The sequence below is a fragment of the Dichotomopilus funicola genome (assembly GCF_033296635.1).
Source record: "Dichotomopilus funicola strain CBS 141.50 unplaced genomic scaffold C8A04scaffold_15, whole genome shotgun sequence".
NCBI lineage: Eukaryota > Fungi > Ascomycota > Sordariomycetes > Sordariales > Chaetomiaceae > Dichotomopilus > Dichotomopilus funicola.
In genome coordinates, this window is record NW_026944036.1 from 198120 (window position 1) to 216479 (window position 18360).

Sequence of the window (18360 nt, forward strand, 5' to 3'; positions counted from 1 at the left end):
ACGAGGGGATGGGATACGGGGACTCCGATGAGATGCAGTGAGTCTTTCTCGAAAGTGCGGCAGGTGAGAATGATAGGGGATGGCTTTGACTTAGACGGGGACATCACTGTCCATGGGAGTTGGTCGTTGTCAGGGACTGGCAAATAAACTCTGCAGTCGTATCCGTATATTCGTCGCATTGTATCGTAACGGCATGCAATGAGTCGTTTGGTCCTGCGTAGGAATCCGTATGCTTGCGTAGTGCAAAAGTAAACAAGTGAGGAGATTCCCGCTTAACAAAACACCATCCTCCCAACTGAATACCTTCCTACAGAAAGGCATACCGCCATACAGAGTAACGCCTTAAATGCCCTCAATCCCGAACAAACCCAGATGTCCATACACCGTAAAATACACGACCTCCAACCTCCGGACCATCCAAGACATAAATCCCACCTTCCTCTCATCCCAAGTACACTAGGTAGGTAGTATACCCGTAATATCCCCTCGCCTCATCAAAACACCAACCCGTCTCAACACCCCACAGCACCCAGCATCCCACAACTCATACCTCACACCTCTCCTCCCCCCCTCCTCTCCCCACAAACACCACACACCCCACAGTCCGCCGCATTCCGGTACCCAGCCGCCGCGGCTCCCTGTCTCGCATCCGCACATATCGTGCTTTGGCACGCCCAAGTGCCTTCAAGAGAAAGCGTTTCTTCGCCCCTTGCGCCAGGTAGAGATAGGGTGTTGGAACATATGGCGCAGGTGGTGGCGGTGGGTTCGTTGAGGAAGGTGCAGAGGGGGCAGGCGTGGGAGGGGGGTGGTTGTTGTTGTTGTTGTGGTTGTGGCGAGGATGGTGGTATACTTGAAGGGGGTAGCGGTTTGGTTTCGAGGGTTGGGCGTGGTGTAGAAGCCGGGGGTAATAATGGTTTAGATATTTTCGATGCCGAGGGAATCGGTTTTGCGTCGGGCGGTTTCGTCTCCGACTGTGCAGACGCACCCGGTTCATCCTTCATCCGTTGACCTGCGCCGCTCGAGCCAGACGACAACCAAGACGCCAGACTAAACCGCTGCAGTTCGGCTAGCTCGTCCTGCGCGTCCTGGCCGTTCGGGTTCTCGTCCTCACACACTTTGACCATGTCCCTACCCTTAGAGTCAAGGAACTTGTTGCCGCGTGCATCCACAGCGACGGGGCCGACATCAGTGTCGTTTTCGTCTTCGTCTTCGTCTCCATCACTCTCAGACCCCTCTTCCAGATCCTCGCCTTCCTGTGTTTCCTGCTTCTGCTGGTCAAACCGCGCCAAAGCCGCCGCAGCCCGGAGCTCTCTCCCCCTCGCGCTGCCCGCAACCCGCGGTTTCCCAGTGATAGTCTTCCCCTTCTCCAGCTTGCGCTTCGTGATGGGGTCATCACCGAGCGTGACGCCGTTTGCCCCAAATTTCTTCAAAATCCGACGCTGCTTCTGCTCCTGGTAGGTAAGTGTCTTTTTATTGCTCGCCTTGCGTTTCCGGCTCCGCGACCGATACGTGCCGCCACAGAGGTGCTCGGGCAGCGGCTCGTCGGCGCCGACCGTGTTCCGCTCGAATTCACCCGTGGATAGCAGGGCGCCGCGGCCCCAGAGGCCTTCGCCGGTATACCCGCGCGTCCATAGTCCGCGCATCTGTTCGGCGTAGAGGTTGCGGACTTTCCAGAAGGCGCGGGAGTGGTTCATTTGCTTGCAGTGGGCTAGCCTGGAGCGAGGATCAGTCACGTAACTGACCGTAAGGGGGTGCTGGAAGGGGCTGCAGAACGCACTCGTGCATCATGACCATTTGTACGTAGTTGAAGGGCAGCCAGTGGCCGGACCGGGCCTTGAGCACCAGCTGGATGACCTCGCCGGCGTTGAAGTTGCGGCCCACAAACTCGGGGTTGGGCTCGTACTCCTCGAGCGAGGTGACTGACAGGCTGTGCTCTTTCATGATGGGCACTGGGCTGTTAGTCGGTTTCTTGGAAAAAATAAAAATAAAAATAAAACCAAAAATCAAAATGAATCGAAAACTTAAATCCATGGCACAAGACGGGTTGACCTACAACATTGCGCGGCGATCCTCTCCAGGAAATCCTGGGCCGTTGCCTCGTCTGGTCCCTTAAGCGGCTTGATGAAGACGACGCGGTCATTCGGCTGCGACTTTTTTGCATTGAGCCGCAGGATGTTGAGCGGCATGTCTGAGTGTCGCTGCTCCGATTAGATAAACAGCCGAGATGCAAAATGCAGATATCAAACACTGACGAAGTGGCGAGCATGGATTGAGAAGGTCTTCGAAACCTGGGGACGCGTCGGAGATAAGGAATGCGAAACCCGCGTTGAGTGGTGACGCCTAGTCACGTGACACCATTTACGAGAACAACGACGAGGCATCGGGGCATCGGGACATCGGGACATCAGCCTCATTCTCGGAAGAAAACTCCCCAAAAGGGGCATCAAAATACTAATACAACAAACTATAGAAGAAAATAGGTGGGAAAATAAATAAGAAGCGAAGGATCAAAAGATCAAGGATCAAACCAGCAAAAGCTCACCAGGCTGCCGCCCGGTTACGAAACCCATAGTGCTTGCTCCGTAGACGGCCGCTTGCCTACTAGATCCGCGGGTTTGCCTGAGAGTAGCAAGCTAGAAATCCCTACTCGTTAACCCGCCTTTGCCATGAATTGAACCCTTGACCTCGCAGTCAAGTGAACAAACCCATCGCTCAAGGTAGGCCCTTTCAAGGACCACCGCTGGTGACCGCTAGGCCAGACAACGGTGTGCAATTGTTGAAAAGGTATGCGTTGGACCCTATACATATACCCTCGTCCTCTTGGTCTCTTGCCTGCTTACCTCCTACTTCTTGTCTTCTTGCCCACTTAGAACCGACTGCACAGCACCGCAACACCGCAGTGCACTGTGTGAATCTCAGGCCCACGCCCAAGCTGCCTGCTGCGAACTGCACTTCTTTCCCATTCCCCATTTTGGCTATCTCTTGAAGCTTTGTGATCCATCCATTCCTCACACTTTGGTGTTTTCAAACAAGTATTCACTTCCCACCATGTCGTTTCCGCAACATCGCCCTCCTTCCCAACCTGCACTTGCAACAAATTGCGCAATAACACAGAAAACGTAACACCACCACAGCAACCACAACAATCACAACAATCGCAAAATACCATAAAAAAAACACTACCTCCTCCTCCCACCTCCACCTCCACCACCAGCCCCAGCACCACCAGCGACACCCTCCCCACGATCCGCAAGCGAAACCACCTCCCCAATACCCGAGGCTTCCTGCTCCTCCTCCAGCAGGGTAATCTCCTCGCGGCAGTCCCACCACTTCTCCTCGCTGAGCTCGAACGCGCCGGCCTTGATCTCTTTGACCGACAGCGATGTCTCGGGCTGCACGCCCTTCCAGCGCATGTTGGTCATGAAGATTTCTTGCCACTCGGCCGAGGTGCGTTGGAAGAAGTCGCGGCGGGATTCGAAGGGCTTTTTGGGGACAGTCAGTATCATGTTGGAAAGGGAAGAGAGAAAGGAAAAGAACAGAACAGAAGAAAGAAACTCACCCTTGGATGCGGCAGCCCATCATCCACCGTCTCTGTCGCGGCCGACTCGGTCTCCTCTTCCTCTTCCTCTGTCGGTGCAGCTGTAGCGGGTGCCGCTTCGGAATCATCGCCCTGCTTCTTCTTGCGCTTGCTCGGCGTGTACAGTTGCTGTTTGCCCTGTCCTTTCTCGTCTGCCATCTCCACGTCCCCATCTTCGTCCACCTCCTCGTCCTCGTCTTCATAATCTTCCTCGTCATCGTCGTCGTCGTCATCTTCGTCTTCGGATTCCTGCTCTGTGTTAGCAAAATTACTGTTAAACGACAGAAAGACAAGACAAAACATACCACCCAGTCCTCGACAGGCCGGTTAAACACCTCTTTGCAGCCATCCAACTTCCCCAAGTCAATCGCATACAAATCATCAAACGTGTACTCGCGGTCGCCCTTCTCAAACGTCCCACCATAGATGTACAGCACATCGTCCTGCACCGCCAGTAAGGCGTTGAACCGCGGGTGCGGAAACTCCATGCTGACCGGCATCTCGCGGACCGCTTTCCTCTCGCGCTCCTCTTCCTCTTCCTCTTTCTTCTTCCGCCTATCCACATCCATCTCGTCACCTCCACCCTTACCATCCTCATCCTCATCATCCTCAATCCCCGCTCCCGCTCGCAACGCAGCCAACTGCCGCAACAACTCCTCCTCATTCTCCTTCGCCCTTCCTCTTCTCCCCCCAACCGCCCTACCCCCTCCTTGTTCACCACCGCCTTTCCCACCTGCCCCCCCACCTCCTCGTCGAGTTTTCTTCAACCCCAAAGGAAAAAACCGATTCCTCTCCACATTCCACGCAAACAGCGCATTAAAAAACTCACTCTCCATCCCTTCCTCACTCTCCTCCACATCATGCACACCCCCAAACAAAATCCCCCTCCCCCGGTGTGCCGCCATCGTCGCCCCCGCTCTCGTCGGATCCGGCGCATTAGCCGGCTTCTTGCGCCGTTCCCACCGCACCGTAGGCGGCGCTCCCGCAGGCGCCGAAGCATCAGGTGGCGTAATCCTCAGAAAGAAACAATCCGTGTGAATCTGCGGTTTGAGCACATTTCTCTGCCCACCACCACCACCTCCTCCTCCTCCACCTTTAGAACCCTGCTGCTGCTGCTGTTGCTTGTTGATAGCAGCCGTAGCTTTCACCCTCGAATACCCCCCATACAAAACCGCCCCCTGCTCATGCGGCAACAACGTAAACGACGACCGCGCATCCGGCTTCAACTGCGCCGGCGGCAACGCCGGATTATGCCACACAAAATTCGCCGTATCATACAGCCACAAATCCGCCAAATACCTCGTCTGATGCGCCGTATCCTGGAATCCACCAAACAGCACGACATAATTCTTATAAAACGTCATGCGGTGACCCGACCGCGCAGGCGGGGTCTTCCCCTTCGGCTCTAGCCGGGTCCATTCCCGGGTCGTAGCGTCCAGTTTCCAGAAGTCGTTGTAGTGGTAGAAGGTGCCCTGTTTGGGGGAGGAGAATTCGCCGCCGAAGAGGTAGACGGTATTAGCCTGGTTGCCGCCGCGGGTCCAGGCGTGGCCGCTGCGGGGGAGGGGCGCGTTGGGGGAGGTGATGCTGCGCCATTCGTCGCGGTCGATGTAGTAGACCAATAAATCGTTGAAGAAGGTGGCGAGGGAGCCGTTGAAGTACTCGCCGCCGAAGAGGAGGAGTTGGTTGGTGTTGGCTGGGTTGGCGAGGAAAGTGGCTGCGGAACGGGCACGGGGGGGCGTGGAGATGACGGTTTCGGTGATTTTGAGGAATTTTTCTTGTTCTTTGCGGTATTCTTCCAGGACGGCGTCGAGGTCGACGTCTTCGGCGTCGCTGCCGTCGAGCTGCTTGGAGGCTTTGGCTTTGGCTTTTTTTTCGGCTTTTTGGGAGGCTTTTTGTTTCTTTTCGGCGAGTTTGGCCTTTTTGGACTCGCTTTTGCCTTTTTTGTCTTTGGCCATTTTGAAGTGGTGTTGTTTGAACCTTGTGTGTTACCTAGGTATGTTGTTGAGGGTTGAAAGTTAAAAGTTGAGTTCAAGTGCGGAGAAGTTTGAGTGTGAAAATTGGGTCCACATTGAAATATAAGTTGGGTTGAGTGTACAGAACCTAATACCGTGAATGACGTACGGACTGTATAGATACTCCATACGGATAACTCAAGAGGCCCGGCTGTCTGCATATCGGGCTTCATTCAATCTCCAATTATCTCACATTTAATGATCACTTGGTGGGCTGACTGGACATGGAAGTGGCGTTTCTTTATTCATCTGTGGGCTATGATGCCCCTATTTCCCCCCTGACATGGCCCAAACGGTTTTTATTCCAGTCATCCCAGACCATCTACAACCGATATGCTTTCCGGCCGTTCATTCCCGGCCATGCTTGAGATCCTGACTACTCGTCAGATATCCCGTTATCATCTCATATTTTCAGCAGAATATTTACGAACGGTATCCGTTCTCCTTCAACCATGCGGCCACATCCGCCCGGTCCCGCTCAACCCACGAGATCTTGGAGCGGATCGCATCCAAGCTCTGCGCCAGCGACTGGTCAAATCCGTTGGTGCTCTTGCCCTTGAAGAACGCCTCCACCTGCTCGAGCTGCTCCTTCTTCGTGAAGCTCGACGTGAAGATGGTGACCATGGTGCCTAGCATCGAGAGCGCCGGGGGTAGCTTCTTGACCAGCTCGTCCCAGTTCTCCGTCATCCACGCGAACAGCGCCTCCACGCCCTCGGGGTGTCCACGTAGCCCGCTGGTCGGCATGTAGATATCCTGGTCCTTGATCTCGCCGCTGAAGAGGAGGCCCAGCGTGCGCTTGATCAGCTCGGGGTCCTTGGCCCGGCCTAGGCAACGCAGCGCCGTGTTGCGCTCGTCGCTGTTGGTCGAGTTGCGGTAAAAGTCCAGGATTGCGTCGTACTAATAGTGTTAGCTTGACTGTTTCGTCTAGGTAAAAAAAAAAATGAAAGAAATAAGCAAAAACATACCTCTTCCTTGCCCCCGTACTTAAGCACCATGCTAAAGACACTACCCCGGATGTTGGGGTGCACGGCAGCGCGGTCCCCAGCAATAAACTTCTTGAACTTCTCCTTGGCCGCGTTGATGATCGTCTCATCTCCGCTGAGACCAGCAGTCCCAAACATCATGCCCTTGAACTGCTGCAAAATGTGCCCATCGCTGTCCGAGAACTCCCAGCCCAGCTCGTGCGCCTTGGCGCTCACCAGGTCACGCAGGAACGCATCCAGTGCATCCCGCTCAGCCTTGTCCTCAAAGATCCACGCGCCCTGCACCGACGACACACGCGCAATGATCTCGTTCCAGACGACAAACTCGGCCTCCGAGTTGAAGCCCTTGAGCAGGCTCAACACGCCCGACGTGCTCTGGTAGCCCGAGGTGGCCAGCGCGCCCGCGTCGGCGATCATACCGGCGCGGTCCTCCACGCTCAGCAGGCCTTGCTTGGCAGCGTTGCCCAGCTTTTCGAGCCGCTCGGGCGAATAGGCGGTGCGGTACAGGCCGGTGTGGTTCGCGTTGAGCTTGAAGAACTCCGTGCTTGGCACCTCAAAGGTAGCCTCGCGCTTGTCGAGCGTCTGCGACTCATCGATTCCGTCCTTGGTGCGCAGGCCGAGGAAAACGGGGTAGATGGTCTGGTCCTCCTCGGGCTTGGTGTCGCCGGTGCGGAGGAACCGATTCTGCTTCAGGTGGATGGTCTTGTCATCCTTCTCCGAAACAGTCACCACAGGGAAACCAATGTTCTTGGTCCACACCTGCATGACCTCCTCCACGCTCTTGCCGCTGGCATCCGCGAGCGACGCCCACAGGTCGCCCGTCTGCGTGTTGCCGTACGCGTGCTTCTTGAGGTACCGCCTGACACCCTCCAGGAACGTGTCCTCGCCAAGGTACGTCGAGATCATGCGCAGCACGCAGGAGCCCTTCGAGTACGAGATGGCGTCGAAGATCTGGTTGATCTCGTCGGCCTTCTTCACGGGGACCTCGATCGGGTGGCTGCTGCGGAGCGAGTCCAGACCCAACGCACGCTGGAGGTTGTCGACCACGTACGACTCCCAGACCTTCCACTCCGGGTAGAAGATGTTGCACGAGTACCACGACGCCCAGGTCGCGAAGCCCTCGTTGAGCCACAGGCCATCCCACCAGTCCATGGTGACAAGGTTGCCGAACCACTGGTGCGCCAGCTCGTGCTGCACAACCTCAGCCACCCGCTCCTTGGTCGCCGCGCCGCTGGCCTTTTCATCCAGCAGCAGGTCCACCACCCGGTAGGTGACCAGGCCCCAGTTTTCCATGGCGCCCTGGGCAAAGTCGGGGATGGCGATCTGGTCCATCTTGGGGAGCGGGAACTCAATACCAAAGACCTTCTCGTAGAAAGCGAGCGTCCTGGCCGCGAGATCCAGCGAGAAGCGGCCGTGCTCAATGTTCTGGCCCGGCGGCGCGTACACACGAACGGGCACGCGGAAGTCGTTGGTCTCGATGACGTTCAGCTCGCCCACCACGAACGCTACCAGGTACGTCGACATGAGCGGCGACTTGTTGAAGTGGACAGCCTGCTTGGTGGTGCCGGTCTGCTCCGACTTCACCTCCGTCTCGGAGGCCACGTCCATGTTGCTTAGGCAGGTCAACTTCTTGTCAGCGATGAGCGTGACGGTGAACTCGGCCTTCAGCGAGGGCTCGTCGAAGCAGGGGAACGAGCGGCGGGCGTCGGTGGGCTCCATCTGGGAGACCGCCAGGATCCCTTCACTGCCATCTGGGTTCTTGTACGTCGACCGATAGAAGCCGGCCATCTTGTCGTTGAGCTGCCCAGTGAACTTGATCTCTAGCTGGGCCTTGCTCCCCTTGGAGAGGGAGTTGTCGAACTCGAACTTGCTGACCTGTGTGGCCTCATTGTAGGTAACGGAGGGAGACGAGCTGTATCTCAGTTAGTGGCCAGTCAAAAGTCAGGGTTAAAGAAAAGACGGGGGAAAGGACAAAATAAAGAAAGCTAGCTAACCTGACTGTTTGGCCACCTGATGTAACCTTGGAGCTGTGGATGTCGAGCTCAAGGGTGTGCAGCGAGATGGACTTGGAGTCCTCAGCCACGTCGAGATCGATCACGACCGTGCCGTCAAAGGTCAACTTTTTGAAGTCGGGTTCCAAGGTCACGTTGTAGTGCCGCGGCACCACATTAGCGGGTAGCAGCTCGCGACCCTGCACGTTCACCCCACCCGCCGTGTCGGCAACAGCTTGCGTTCGGCACATGTTGTGACGGCGGTACGAGCAGTGGCGGACTGATGATGGGTTGCAGAGGCGGGCGCTTCTTGGTTGGGAGAACGGCCGTTGGAGATGACGGTTGTTAAGGGAAAAGGAGCTGGAGGATGTTGATGGGGCAGTAGTACTTGAAGTTGAGGAGGGTAGACGGCTTAGGATCGAGTAACTGCGGGGTGTGTTTTGTTAGTGACCGTTTGGGCCCAAAAGGAGGGGCCCTCCTGACCCGAGCTGGAACCTCCATAAGCTCGGTGCAGGTACCCCGCTGCTGGCCGCGCCGCACAGGACTCGAGGGTTGAGCGTGCTTTGCGTACCGTGATGTAAAATTTTTCGGCGTCTGGTGGGCGCGCAACCGCAACACAACTCCTGCTTGTGCAACCGGGCCCTGCCTGCCGCGACAGACTGGGCGCCCAGCAATGCAAGCGCGAAACATTGCGAGAAAACGACGCCAAAAAGTGGTAGAAAGGAGAGCCGGCAGTCATGAATTGGTAGCGAAGGGCAATCATTTTCGGGTATCTTGCATCCCAGACGCTTAGTCACGGCTAAGTACTTGGTACCCTGCTCCACTCTCGATCATAGGAAGAACCTCAACATCCCAATCTGAGGAAGGGATTGAAGAAGAAACCGTATCGACTACTTTAAGCTCTACTTCGTTTTTCGGGAGCTGGGTACATTCACAGAATAGTCCAAACAGCCCATGTGTTATGTTATATCACCCTTAGCTCACCGATCTTTATTAGTTCAACTGATACAGGATACACCGTGTTATTTAGAAGATAGACACGGTATAAACTACATTTAACAGCCTCTGGTTCTAGAACTCTTAAACCAACCGAGCTCAAACCTTTGTTTCTCGAGATTGAGATTTTCCGCCTCGTAACTATTATGGTTTATCGAGGCCAGATTTAAGACCCAGCGGGATGGAGACCCCTTCGAGGTGGAGCCATTGTCACAGGACAGCGCAGGTAAAGACGGTACGGCGTCTGGTATGTACACCTCGCTGCCGGGGTGTGGTGGTTTCAAATAACCCACGATACAACGGGCTAAGAAGTCGACTAGTCGAGGCCCCCAACCGAGTCCCCACTAGACTACCAGTTTCTTCTCGATGTTATATGAATGGAGGGCTGGCTACCGCTCTTCTTACATCCCACCTGATATCCCAAGAACGTGCCCCCATTTCGATCCCTATCAGCTTCCCGTGAATCGTCATGGTACGCCTCACTCAGCGCCCCAACAGGCCACAAGTCAAATTCTGGATGTCTCCCTCCGCCGCTTCCGAGAAACGGGCTACATCATCGGTTCGGTACCGAGGGCTGGCGTGCCTTCTTTTGAGTCCGCGGCCTCGGAGCGAGTCTATCAGGTGTTGTGCCCGTGACTGCAATTAAATTTTATGTCCACGGGAGGATGTCTCGTTTTCCGCTTTGAGCAGGCGGTCAAACACCATGTGAACTGTGAAGTAAGGTAAAGAGCGGATGATTCCGAGCCCGTTTCAAGGCCGTAGGGTAAGAAGAGATCACACTACACGGATCTCCCTTCCCTACCCTCTGGAACCCTCCGTCAGCCAGCGAACAAAACAGCCCGCCATTGTTGTTCATCGGTTGCGTAAATTACCCTTTCGGGCAACGTTACACAGTACGATAAGCTTGGCGATCGAAGCCCAACGACTTGGGACCACTAAATCAACGAGGTGGGACAACCGACGCCTTGATGCAAGAACGAGCGAATCAACGGTATAGGTTAAGAGACTGGTGCGTCTGATGCAGAAGGGAATGGAACAGACAAGAGTTCCCTTCACCGAATCTAGAGAAATCCGATCATGAAAGCGACGGGGCCGGCCCCGCTTCCCCTGGCCGATGACCTGCAACTGGGCCCTCTCAACGGGCAGCTGGACAGGGTTCGAGCTTCCTAAACAGCTCTTGGGCGAGTTTCCAGGACAAGTTTCGATTGAGAAACGAATTGATTCTTTGAGTGGGGTTCTCCCTCGGAGCCGTAGCGGGGTAGGACGCCGTTGCTCGAGGCAGGCACGACTGAGCAACGCTTGGCAACTCAACCATGCGCGCGCCACGCCTCCATGGCGCCATGGAGGGGTCGGGTCGTTGCGGGGCTGGCCGCCCAGTTTTGGAGGGGCAATCGGCGACGGGCCGCGAGAGACTTGAACCTCCGGAGCTCAATGCAGGAAGACGGGCACGGCGGGAGAGCCAATGCTGGAGACACGCCAAAACACGTTGCCGGGGAATTTGGTTCTTTGGGGTGTTGGTCGGACTTGACCGTACTTCGTACGCCCTTGTTGAGATGGGGGGCGCTCCGACAACGGATTCAAGACCAAGCTTTGACCCCCGCGCGCTTGAGAGCTTTGCTGCGCAAAACGGACTCAGCGCGGGTCTCCAGCTCATCCCCCCAACGCGAGCACCCGCCGGCGTGTCTGAGGTGAAATGTTAGAACAGGGATTGGTTCTTCGGTTGCGGATCGATTTGAAGCCCCGATTTGTTGAGAGAATCATAATGGTATGACAGGCGTGTCGTAATAGCCACTAACAGCTTCCATCAAGGTCCCTTGCAGCGCCCGCCTTATCACCCCACCAAAACAAATCCTGCCCCTCCTTGGGTGACTGCATCTTGGCCGCGAGCTTTCTTCTCCCAAGACCGACCAGCTTCTTGATTCCTCCTCCTTCTTCCTTTTTCCCTCCAGCAACCCAACTTTCTATCACACCGTCAAGTCAAGCTCACCTAAGGTATGTTTTTCATCATGAATTTCATCAACTTCATTTAGTTTGTTTCTCTTTCCCCCCTTCGAGTCAATGTCCTCCCCTCGCTCTCGCTTTCTGGAATTCTGGCGCCAGTAAAAAGAAAAAGTCTCCGGATGGTTTAGCTGGCTTGGATGTCGGCGAGGCTTGCGGGAAATCCATTAAACATCGCAATTGAGCGAATTTCACCGCGGCGGACGGAGAATCCCTTTTGTCTCAGACCTGCGCTCAGGTTGTGCCAACTCAAAAGCTCCCGCGTTTTTGTCCCGCAATATTTGCGTTCCTTTTCTTTCCCATCCGACCAACCCGTCCATGCGTAAGCGCCAACTTTTCTCCATAATCCACTGACACTTTCGGCCGAAATAGAATCATTCACAATGACCATCTCCAAGATCCACGCTCGCTACGTCTACGACTCTCGCGGTAACCCCACCGTCGAGGTCGACGTGGTGACTGACCTTGGCCTCCACCGCGCCATTGTCCCCTCGGGTGCCTCCACCGGTTCGTCGCACTTTACTCTCCGGGCGTGCATTTCGTAACCAAGGACCTCCTCCCAAAAAAGTCCCCGACTGACGATTTCGTTACCATAGGCCAGCACGAGGCTTGCGAGCTCCGCGACGGTGACAAGACCAAGTGGGGTGGCAAGGGTGTCCTCCAGGCCGTGAAGAACGTCAACGAGGTCATCGGCCCCGCGATCATCAAGGAGGACATTGACGTCAAGGACCAGTCCAAGGTTGACAAGTTCCTCATCGACCTCGATGGCACCCCCAACAAGACCAAGCTCGGTGCCAACGCCATTCTCGGTGTGAGCCTGGCCATCGCCAAGGCCGGTGCCGCTGAGAAGGGCGTGCCCCTCTATGCTCACATCTCGGACCTTGCGGGCACCAAGAAGCCCTACGTCCTCCCCGTTCCCTTCATGAACGTCCTGAACGGCGGGTAAGTTTAGTCTTTTGATTCTTTGCGCGATTTGCGTGGGTGTTCCAAGTCGTAGGCTCTGACAATAGTTGATAGCTCCCATGCCGGTGGCCGTCTGGCTTTCCAGGAGTTCATGATCGTCCCGTCTGCTGCTCCCTCGTTCTCCGAGGCCCTGCGCCAGGGTGCTGAGGTGTACCAGAAGCTCAAGGCTCTAGCCAAGAAGCGCTACGGCCAGTCTGCCGGCAACGTCGGTGACGAGGGTGGTGTCGCTCCGGATATCCAGACCCCCAAGGAGGCGCTCGACCTCATCACGGACGCCATCAAGGAGGCCGGCTACGAGGGTCAGATGAAGATCGCCATGGACGTTGCGTCCAGCGAGTTCTACAAGACCGACGCCAAGAAGTACGACCTCGACTTCAAGAACCCCGACAGCGACCCGGCCAAGTGGCTCACGTACGAAGAGCTCGCCGCCCTGTACGCGGACCTGTCCAAGGAGTACCCCATCGTCTCGATCGAGGACCCCTTCGCCGAGGACGACTGGGAGGCCTGGAGCTACTTCTACAAGTCCCAGGACATCCAGATCGTGGCGGACGACCTGACGGTCACCAACCCGCTGCGCATCAAGCAGGCCATCGACCTCAAGGCGGCCAACGGCCTGCTCCTCAAGGTCAACCAGATCGGTACCCTCACCGAGTCGATCCAGGCGGCCAAGGACTCGTACGCCGACAACTGGGGCGTCATGGTGTCCCATCGCTCGGGTGAGACCGAGGATGTGACCATTTCGGACGTTGTGGTTGGTATCCGCTCGGGCCAGATCAAGACCGGTGCGCCGTGCCGCTCGGAGCGTCTTGCCAAGCTCAACCAGATCCTCCGCATCGAGGAGGAGCTTGGTGACAACGCCATCTATGCCGGCGAGAACTTCCGCAAGGCCGTGCAGCTGTAAGGCGGGTGGGTCATGATTGCTTAACGGAAAAGGAACGACCCACTCGGGAGGAACCGGTCGCTCGGGAATCGGGCCCGGCCGCTGGGACGAACGAACAAGAGGCGTTACCTCGGATCTCGGAATGGGTTAGAAAACGGAGGTAGTGTGGCTTTAGAAACGAATAAAATACCAGGCCGTAGCTGCCAAACGATTGATGATTCACATCCGTTCCTAGCCGAGTGTCGGGTGCTTCTGGTGCTCTGGTGAAGCGAACAAGGATCCCAGCTGCATGAGATGGAGTGCTTGAGTGGCTTGAGTGGGTCAAGATGAGCGCAGCTCTCTGCCAAGTAAAATGAAGGGGAACCAGCTGGCAATGCCAGGTGTTGCCAGCCGTAAATGGTTGCTACGGTGACAGCCCAAATATTTGCCGAAACGAGCCTAACAAGAAACAGGAAAGTGGGCTTTTTGATTCGTCGCGAGCTGCAACCCCTCAAACTTGACACAACCCTCCCAAAACGCGTCCCACTTTCCGGACACCCAACTCTTGTCACTCCAGACTTGATCAGGTAGGTCAGTGATCTGAGACCTCGCCTTCATTTTGGTCCTTTTTCAAGGCCGCATTCATTTTGCAATCACTGCACTTCTCCAATTTCTCTCTTTTTATTTACTCAATTATTCACCCCGCCAAAGCAAACCCCGCTGCGGGCTCCCCGCAAGCACGCAAAAGAAAAGATGGCGCCCAACAACAACAACGACGCCGTCAACTTCGACATAATCGAAGACCACAAAGAAAACATCCAAGCCCTCCCCAGCGGCCGCTCCGCCCGCAAGCTCGCCGAACTCTATTCCGCCCCCTCTCCCCTCCACCCCCAATCCTCCACCGGCAGCAACCACACCAACCCCCTCGACACCAAAGACGTCCACGACACCATCCGCGCCGAGTTCGAAGCCGAGCTCACCGCCTCCACCACCACCGAATCCGACGACCCCCTCGACATCTACGACCGCTACGTCCGCTGGACCCTCGACGCCTACCCCTCGGCCCAAGCCACGCCCCAGTCGCAACTCCACACCCTCCTGGAACGCGCCACGCGCACTTTTCTCAGCGCGCCGCAGTACCGTAACGATCCCCGCTACGTGCGCATGTGGCTGTATTATATCTCCTTCTTCTCCGATGCGCCGCGCGAGGCATTCGTGTTTTTGTCACGGCATGGGATTGGAGAGACGCTGGCGCTGTTTTATGAGGAGTATGCTGCTTGGTTGGAAGGGGTGGGCCGGTGGGCGCAGGCTGAGGAGGTGTATAAGTTGGGGATTGAACGGGAGGCGAGTCCGGCGGCGAGGTTGGTGAGGAAGTTTGGGGAGTTTGAGCAGAGAAGGGCGGTTAGGCAGGCGGAGGAGGGTGAAGGGGAGGATGGGGATGGGCCGTCGTCGCCGGCGTTGCCGGTTGCTAGGCCTGCGCTGGGGTTGAAGGTTGATCCGTTTGCGGCGGCGGCGGCTGCGGTGGCGGATCCGCAGGCTGCGGCAAGGCAGACTACTTCGGGGTTGGGAGGAGGGGGGGGAGGAGGACGTCCGGCAAAGCCGGCGGGACGGTCGTCGAAGCTGACGATTTTCTCAGATGCGGACGCGGCAGCAGAGCCGGCGGTGGCGTCGGCGATGGGCTCGCGTGGGGCTGGGTCGAAGGGGTGGGATAGCATTGGGTCGCTGGCGGACCGGAAGAAGGAGAATACCGTGGAGCCGAAGCCGTGGGCGGGCGAGACGCTGAAGGCGGGCGGGAAGAAGAGTGGCGCCAAGATGGCGGTGTTTCGGGATCCGGTAAGTACACACACACAGTTCCTGTCTCTCGACCCCAAACCTCCACACATAAACCTAGGTGTTGATCAATTTAGGACTAATGTGTTTTGTGTGTTCCCTTTTGCGTGCCGCCGTCGGCGCGTGTTGGAGGGACCGTTTCTTTGTATCCAGTCTCTGCATCTTCAGTCTCAATCTGTTCTGTCCAAACAACAACAACAACAGCAGCAGCAGCAGCAGCTGTCTCAGTCCCATATCCCCATCCATCATAGCAAGGTGCAAGTTACAGTGAACCCGTCCAATGGGAAGCGCGAGCGTGTGTTTGTCGACCTGCGCGTGGTGTACCCGACGCCGGACGAGCCGGGTACGGAGTTGAGTTTTGAGGAGGTGTGGGCTGCCACGAGGGGGTGGTTGGGAGTTCAGTGGGAGGAGGAGGAGCAGCAGCAGGCGTCGTTTGTGGATGAGAATTCGCCTGTGAGACAAGTGAAAGCCTCGCAGAAGCTGGCGATGCATCAGGATGTGGTGCGACTGGATGAAAACGGAGCGCCGATTTATCCTGGGGGGTCGAAACCCAGGAAGAAGAAGCCGGTAGAGATGAATGAGACGCAGATCAGTACGTCGATTTCCTTATTTTGGTTTTATTCTTCTTGTTGTTATTATTATTATAAGGCTACTGACACTCCCCAGTCAAAGCAAAGTTGGATTCACCATCCGGGCCAAAGATCAAAAAGAAGCGGCGTTCCACGGCCGAGCCGACGATGACACTGCACACCAAGGCGGCCACTGACGATATTTACGATATTTTCAACGCACCGCTCAAACCTAGCGGTCATGAGCTGGGCGATAGCGATGACGAACGCTATGACTCGGAGGACTACACTAGCGGTGGGGAAAGCACTGTGACAACGACGAATATCCCCGAAGAGGACGAGAGAGAAGCAACCGGAGAACCAGGAGATGGTGAGGACGATGATGATGATGATGACGCCAAGAGTGTGGCCAGCGAGTGGTCTGAGTTCTCCACACATAAACATATCCCCGGCTTTGAAAACGAGGCTAGGGAACGGGATGATACCCAGGGCTCTGACCTAATCGATGTCGGCCAAAATGACGGGCAAGAAGACGAGGACGACGACCTAGAGCCTCCTAGAACGAGGACCATGTTTGTGCCGATCCCGCCGGAAGACTATGTGCCGAGCCGGCGGCCGTACAGAGACCCCGTCGAGGCGGCTAACAACCGCCTGCCCTTCATGACACCCATCACGGAGCGGACGGAGACGTCGCTGGACATGACGAGCGAGCAGAGCCGGTACGGAAAGACGCCGTCTAGGAGGCGGGTTGAAGACATGCTTGAAGAGGAGGAGGGTGATGAGGATGATGAGCACAGAATGGACGAGGACGCAGAAGAGGATGATCTCTTGGACTTGGAGCCTTTGAGTAGCCCGCTTAGGGACGTGGTTCTTGAGGACAGCCCAAGAGGCAAGATCCCGCAGCCGCTGCTCCCCAAGGCCAAGGGCAAGCCGTTTGCCCCGAAACCACTCGTGCCCAAGGGGCCCATCATCAAGGAGGCCCAGTGCAATCCCGTGGACGACGCGGTCCGGGCTGAGATTCTGGCGAACATGCACCCTCCGCTGAGTTCATATGACGGCTTCTACGACCATCGCAGCGAAACATATGGGAGGGGCGCCGAGATCCGTAAATTTGCCAAAGCCGCGGGCAAGGGCAGTCGGACGAGCACCGACAAGACGGGCAACCTGGGGACGGCCGTGGTGCTGGATTTCCCGAGGACCAAGTCGCAGTACACGATCCGCAAGGAGCTCGGGGCGGGTGCCTTTGCGCCGGTGTATCTGGTTGAGAATTCACGTCCAGATGGGAGCGGGTCAGGGAATGGAGACGAAGATGAAAACGAAAACAGGCACAAAATCACCCACTACCGCCGCCAAGCCCGCGAAGCCCTCAAGATGGAACACCCGCCAACCCCCTGGGAATTCCACATGATGCGCCTCGCGCACACCCGACTCGGCCCGCAAGACCGCGCTACAGCGTCCCTCTCACCAGCCCTTGAGATGCACCTCTACCGCGACGAGGGGTTCCTCTTCCTGCCGTACCACCCTCACGGCACGCTCCTCGACGTGGTCAACCTCTTCCGCGGCGAAGCCTCAGGGGTCATGGACGAGCAGCTGGCCATGTTCTTCGCCATCGAACTGCTGCGCACTGTTGAGGCGCTCCATTCCAAGCAGCTGCTCCACGGGGATATCAAACCGGATAACTGTCTGCTGCGTCTCGACGATCTCGAGCCGTCATCCCCTTCTTCTTCTACCTCTGATCACCAACACAGCCAAAACCATAGTCTCTCCCCCCAATACAACCCCTCCGGCGCAGGCGGCTGGTCCGCCCGCGGCCTAACCCTCATCGACTTCGGCCGCGCCATCGACATGCGCGCCTTCACCCCCGACGTCCGTTTCATAGCCGACTGGAAGCCCACGGCCCAAGACTGCGCCGAGATGCGCGAGGGCCGGCCCTGGACCTGGCAAATCGACTATCACGGCCTGGCCGGCACACTTCACGTGCTCCTCTTCGGGAAGTACATCGAGACTGTCCGATGTGATGACCAAGGGCTGGCTACGAGTGGAGTCGGCGGGAGGAGGTATAGGGTCAGGGAGAGTCTGAAGAGGTATTGGCAGACGGAGATTTGGGGGGAGTGTTTTGAGTTGTTGTTGAATCCCGGGGTGCATGTGGAGGGGGAGGAGGGGGGCAGGATGCCGGTTGTGAGGGGGTTGAGGGCGGTGAGGGAACGGATGGAGGGGTGGTTGGTGGGGAATTGTGAGAGGGGGGTTGGGTTGAGGGGGTTGATGGGGAGGGTGGAGGGGTGGGCTAAGAGGAGGTAGTCTTTTTTTCTGTGTTTTTCTTGCTGTTGATTTATTGTGTTTTCTTTTTACTTCTTTTCTTCTGTTTTTTTCCTGTAGATTTGTGATTTGAGTAAATGATATCCTTTGGTCGCCGAATATAGATACACGTTTGGCCGGTATTTTGCTTGCTAGCGTCTACCATGCTTCGAATGCCTGGCTTAGATCCCGCATTACCCCCGTGAGTGATGACAAGAGAGTTTTCAAAAAAACGGCCGATGTATGGCGGATGTGTTTGATTCATTATTATGTCTGATTTACACAGT

General features: G+C 56.5%; 3 protein-coding genes across 3 annotated transcripts; 1 reads left to right on the forward strand and 2 right to left on the reverse strand.

The window, feature by feature from the left end:
• Positions 1-551: 551 nt before the first annotated feature.
• On the reverse strand, positions 552-5532 carry C8A04DRAFT_35752 (kelch repeat-containing protein 3; the record flags this gene model as incomplete). Its single annotated transcript, XM_062783283.1, has 6 exons — positions 552-1713; positions 1778-1949; positions 2054-2188; positions 3197-3482; positions 3560-3826; positions 3883-5532. The coding sequence occupies 6 exons, from the start codon at positions 5530-5532 to the stop codon at positions 552-554; spliced, it is 3672 nt and encodes a 1223-aa protein (XP_062638852.1).
• Positions 5533-6012: 480 nt separating this feature from the next.
• Positions 6013-8814, reverse strand: C8A04DRAFT_26738 (peptidase family M1-domain-containing protein; the record flags this gene model as incomplete). The annotated part of the gene is made up of 3 exons (XM_062780030.1): positions 6013-6486; positions 6555-8484; positions 8567-8814. 3 exons carry the CDS (start codon positions 8812-8814, stop codon positions 6013-6015), a joined length of 2652 nt encoding a protein of 883 aa, XP_062638853.1.
• Positions 8815-11940: 3126 nt separating this feature from the next.
• C8A04DRAFT_35754 (Enolase, C-terminal TIM barrel domain-containing protein) lies at positions 11941-18076 on the forward strand (the record flags this gene model as incomplete). Its single annotated transcript, XM_062783284.1, has 7 exons — positions 11941-12064; positions 12154-12499; positions 12575-13417; positions 13853-13856; positions 14133-15212; positions 15498-15801; positions 15876-18076. 7 exons carry the CDS (start codon positions 11941-11943, stop codon positions 18074-18076), a joined length of 4902 nt encoding a protein of 1633 aa, XP_062638854.1.
• Between the last annotated feature and the right edge of the window lie 284 nt (positions 18077-18360).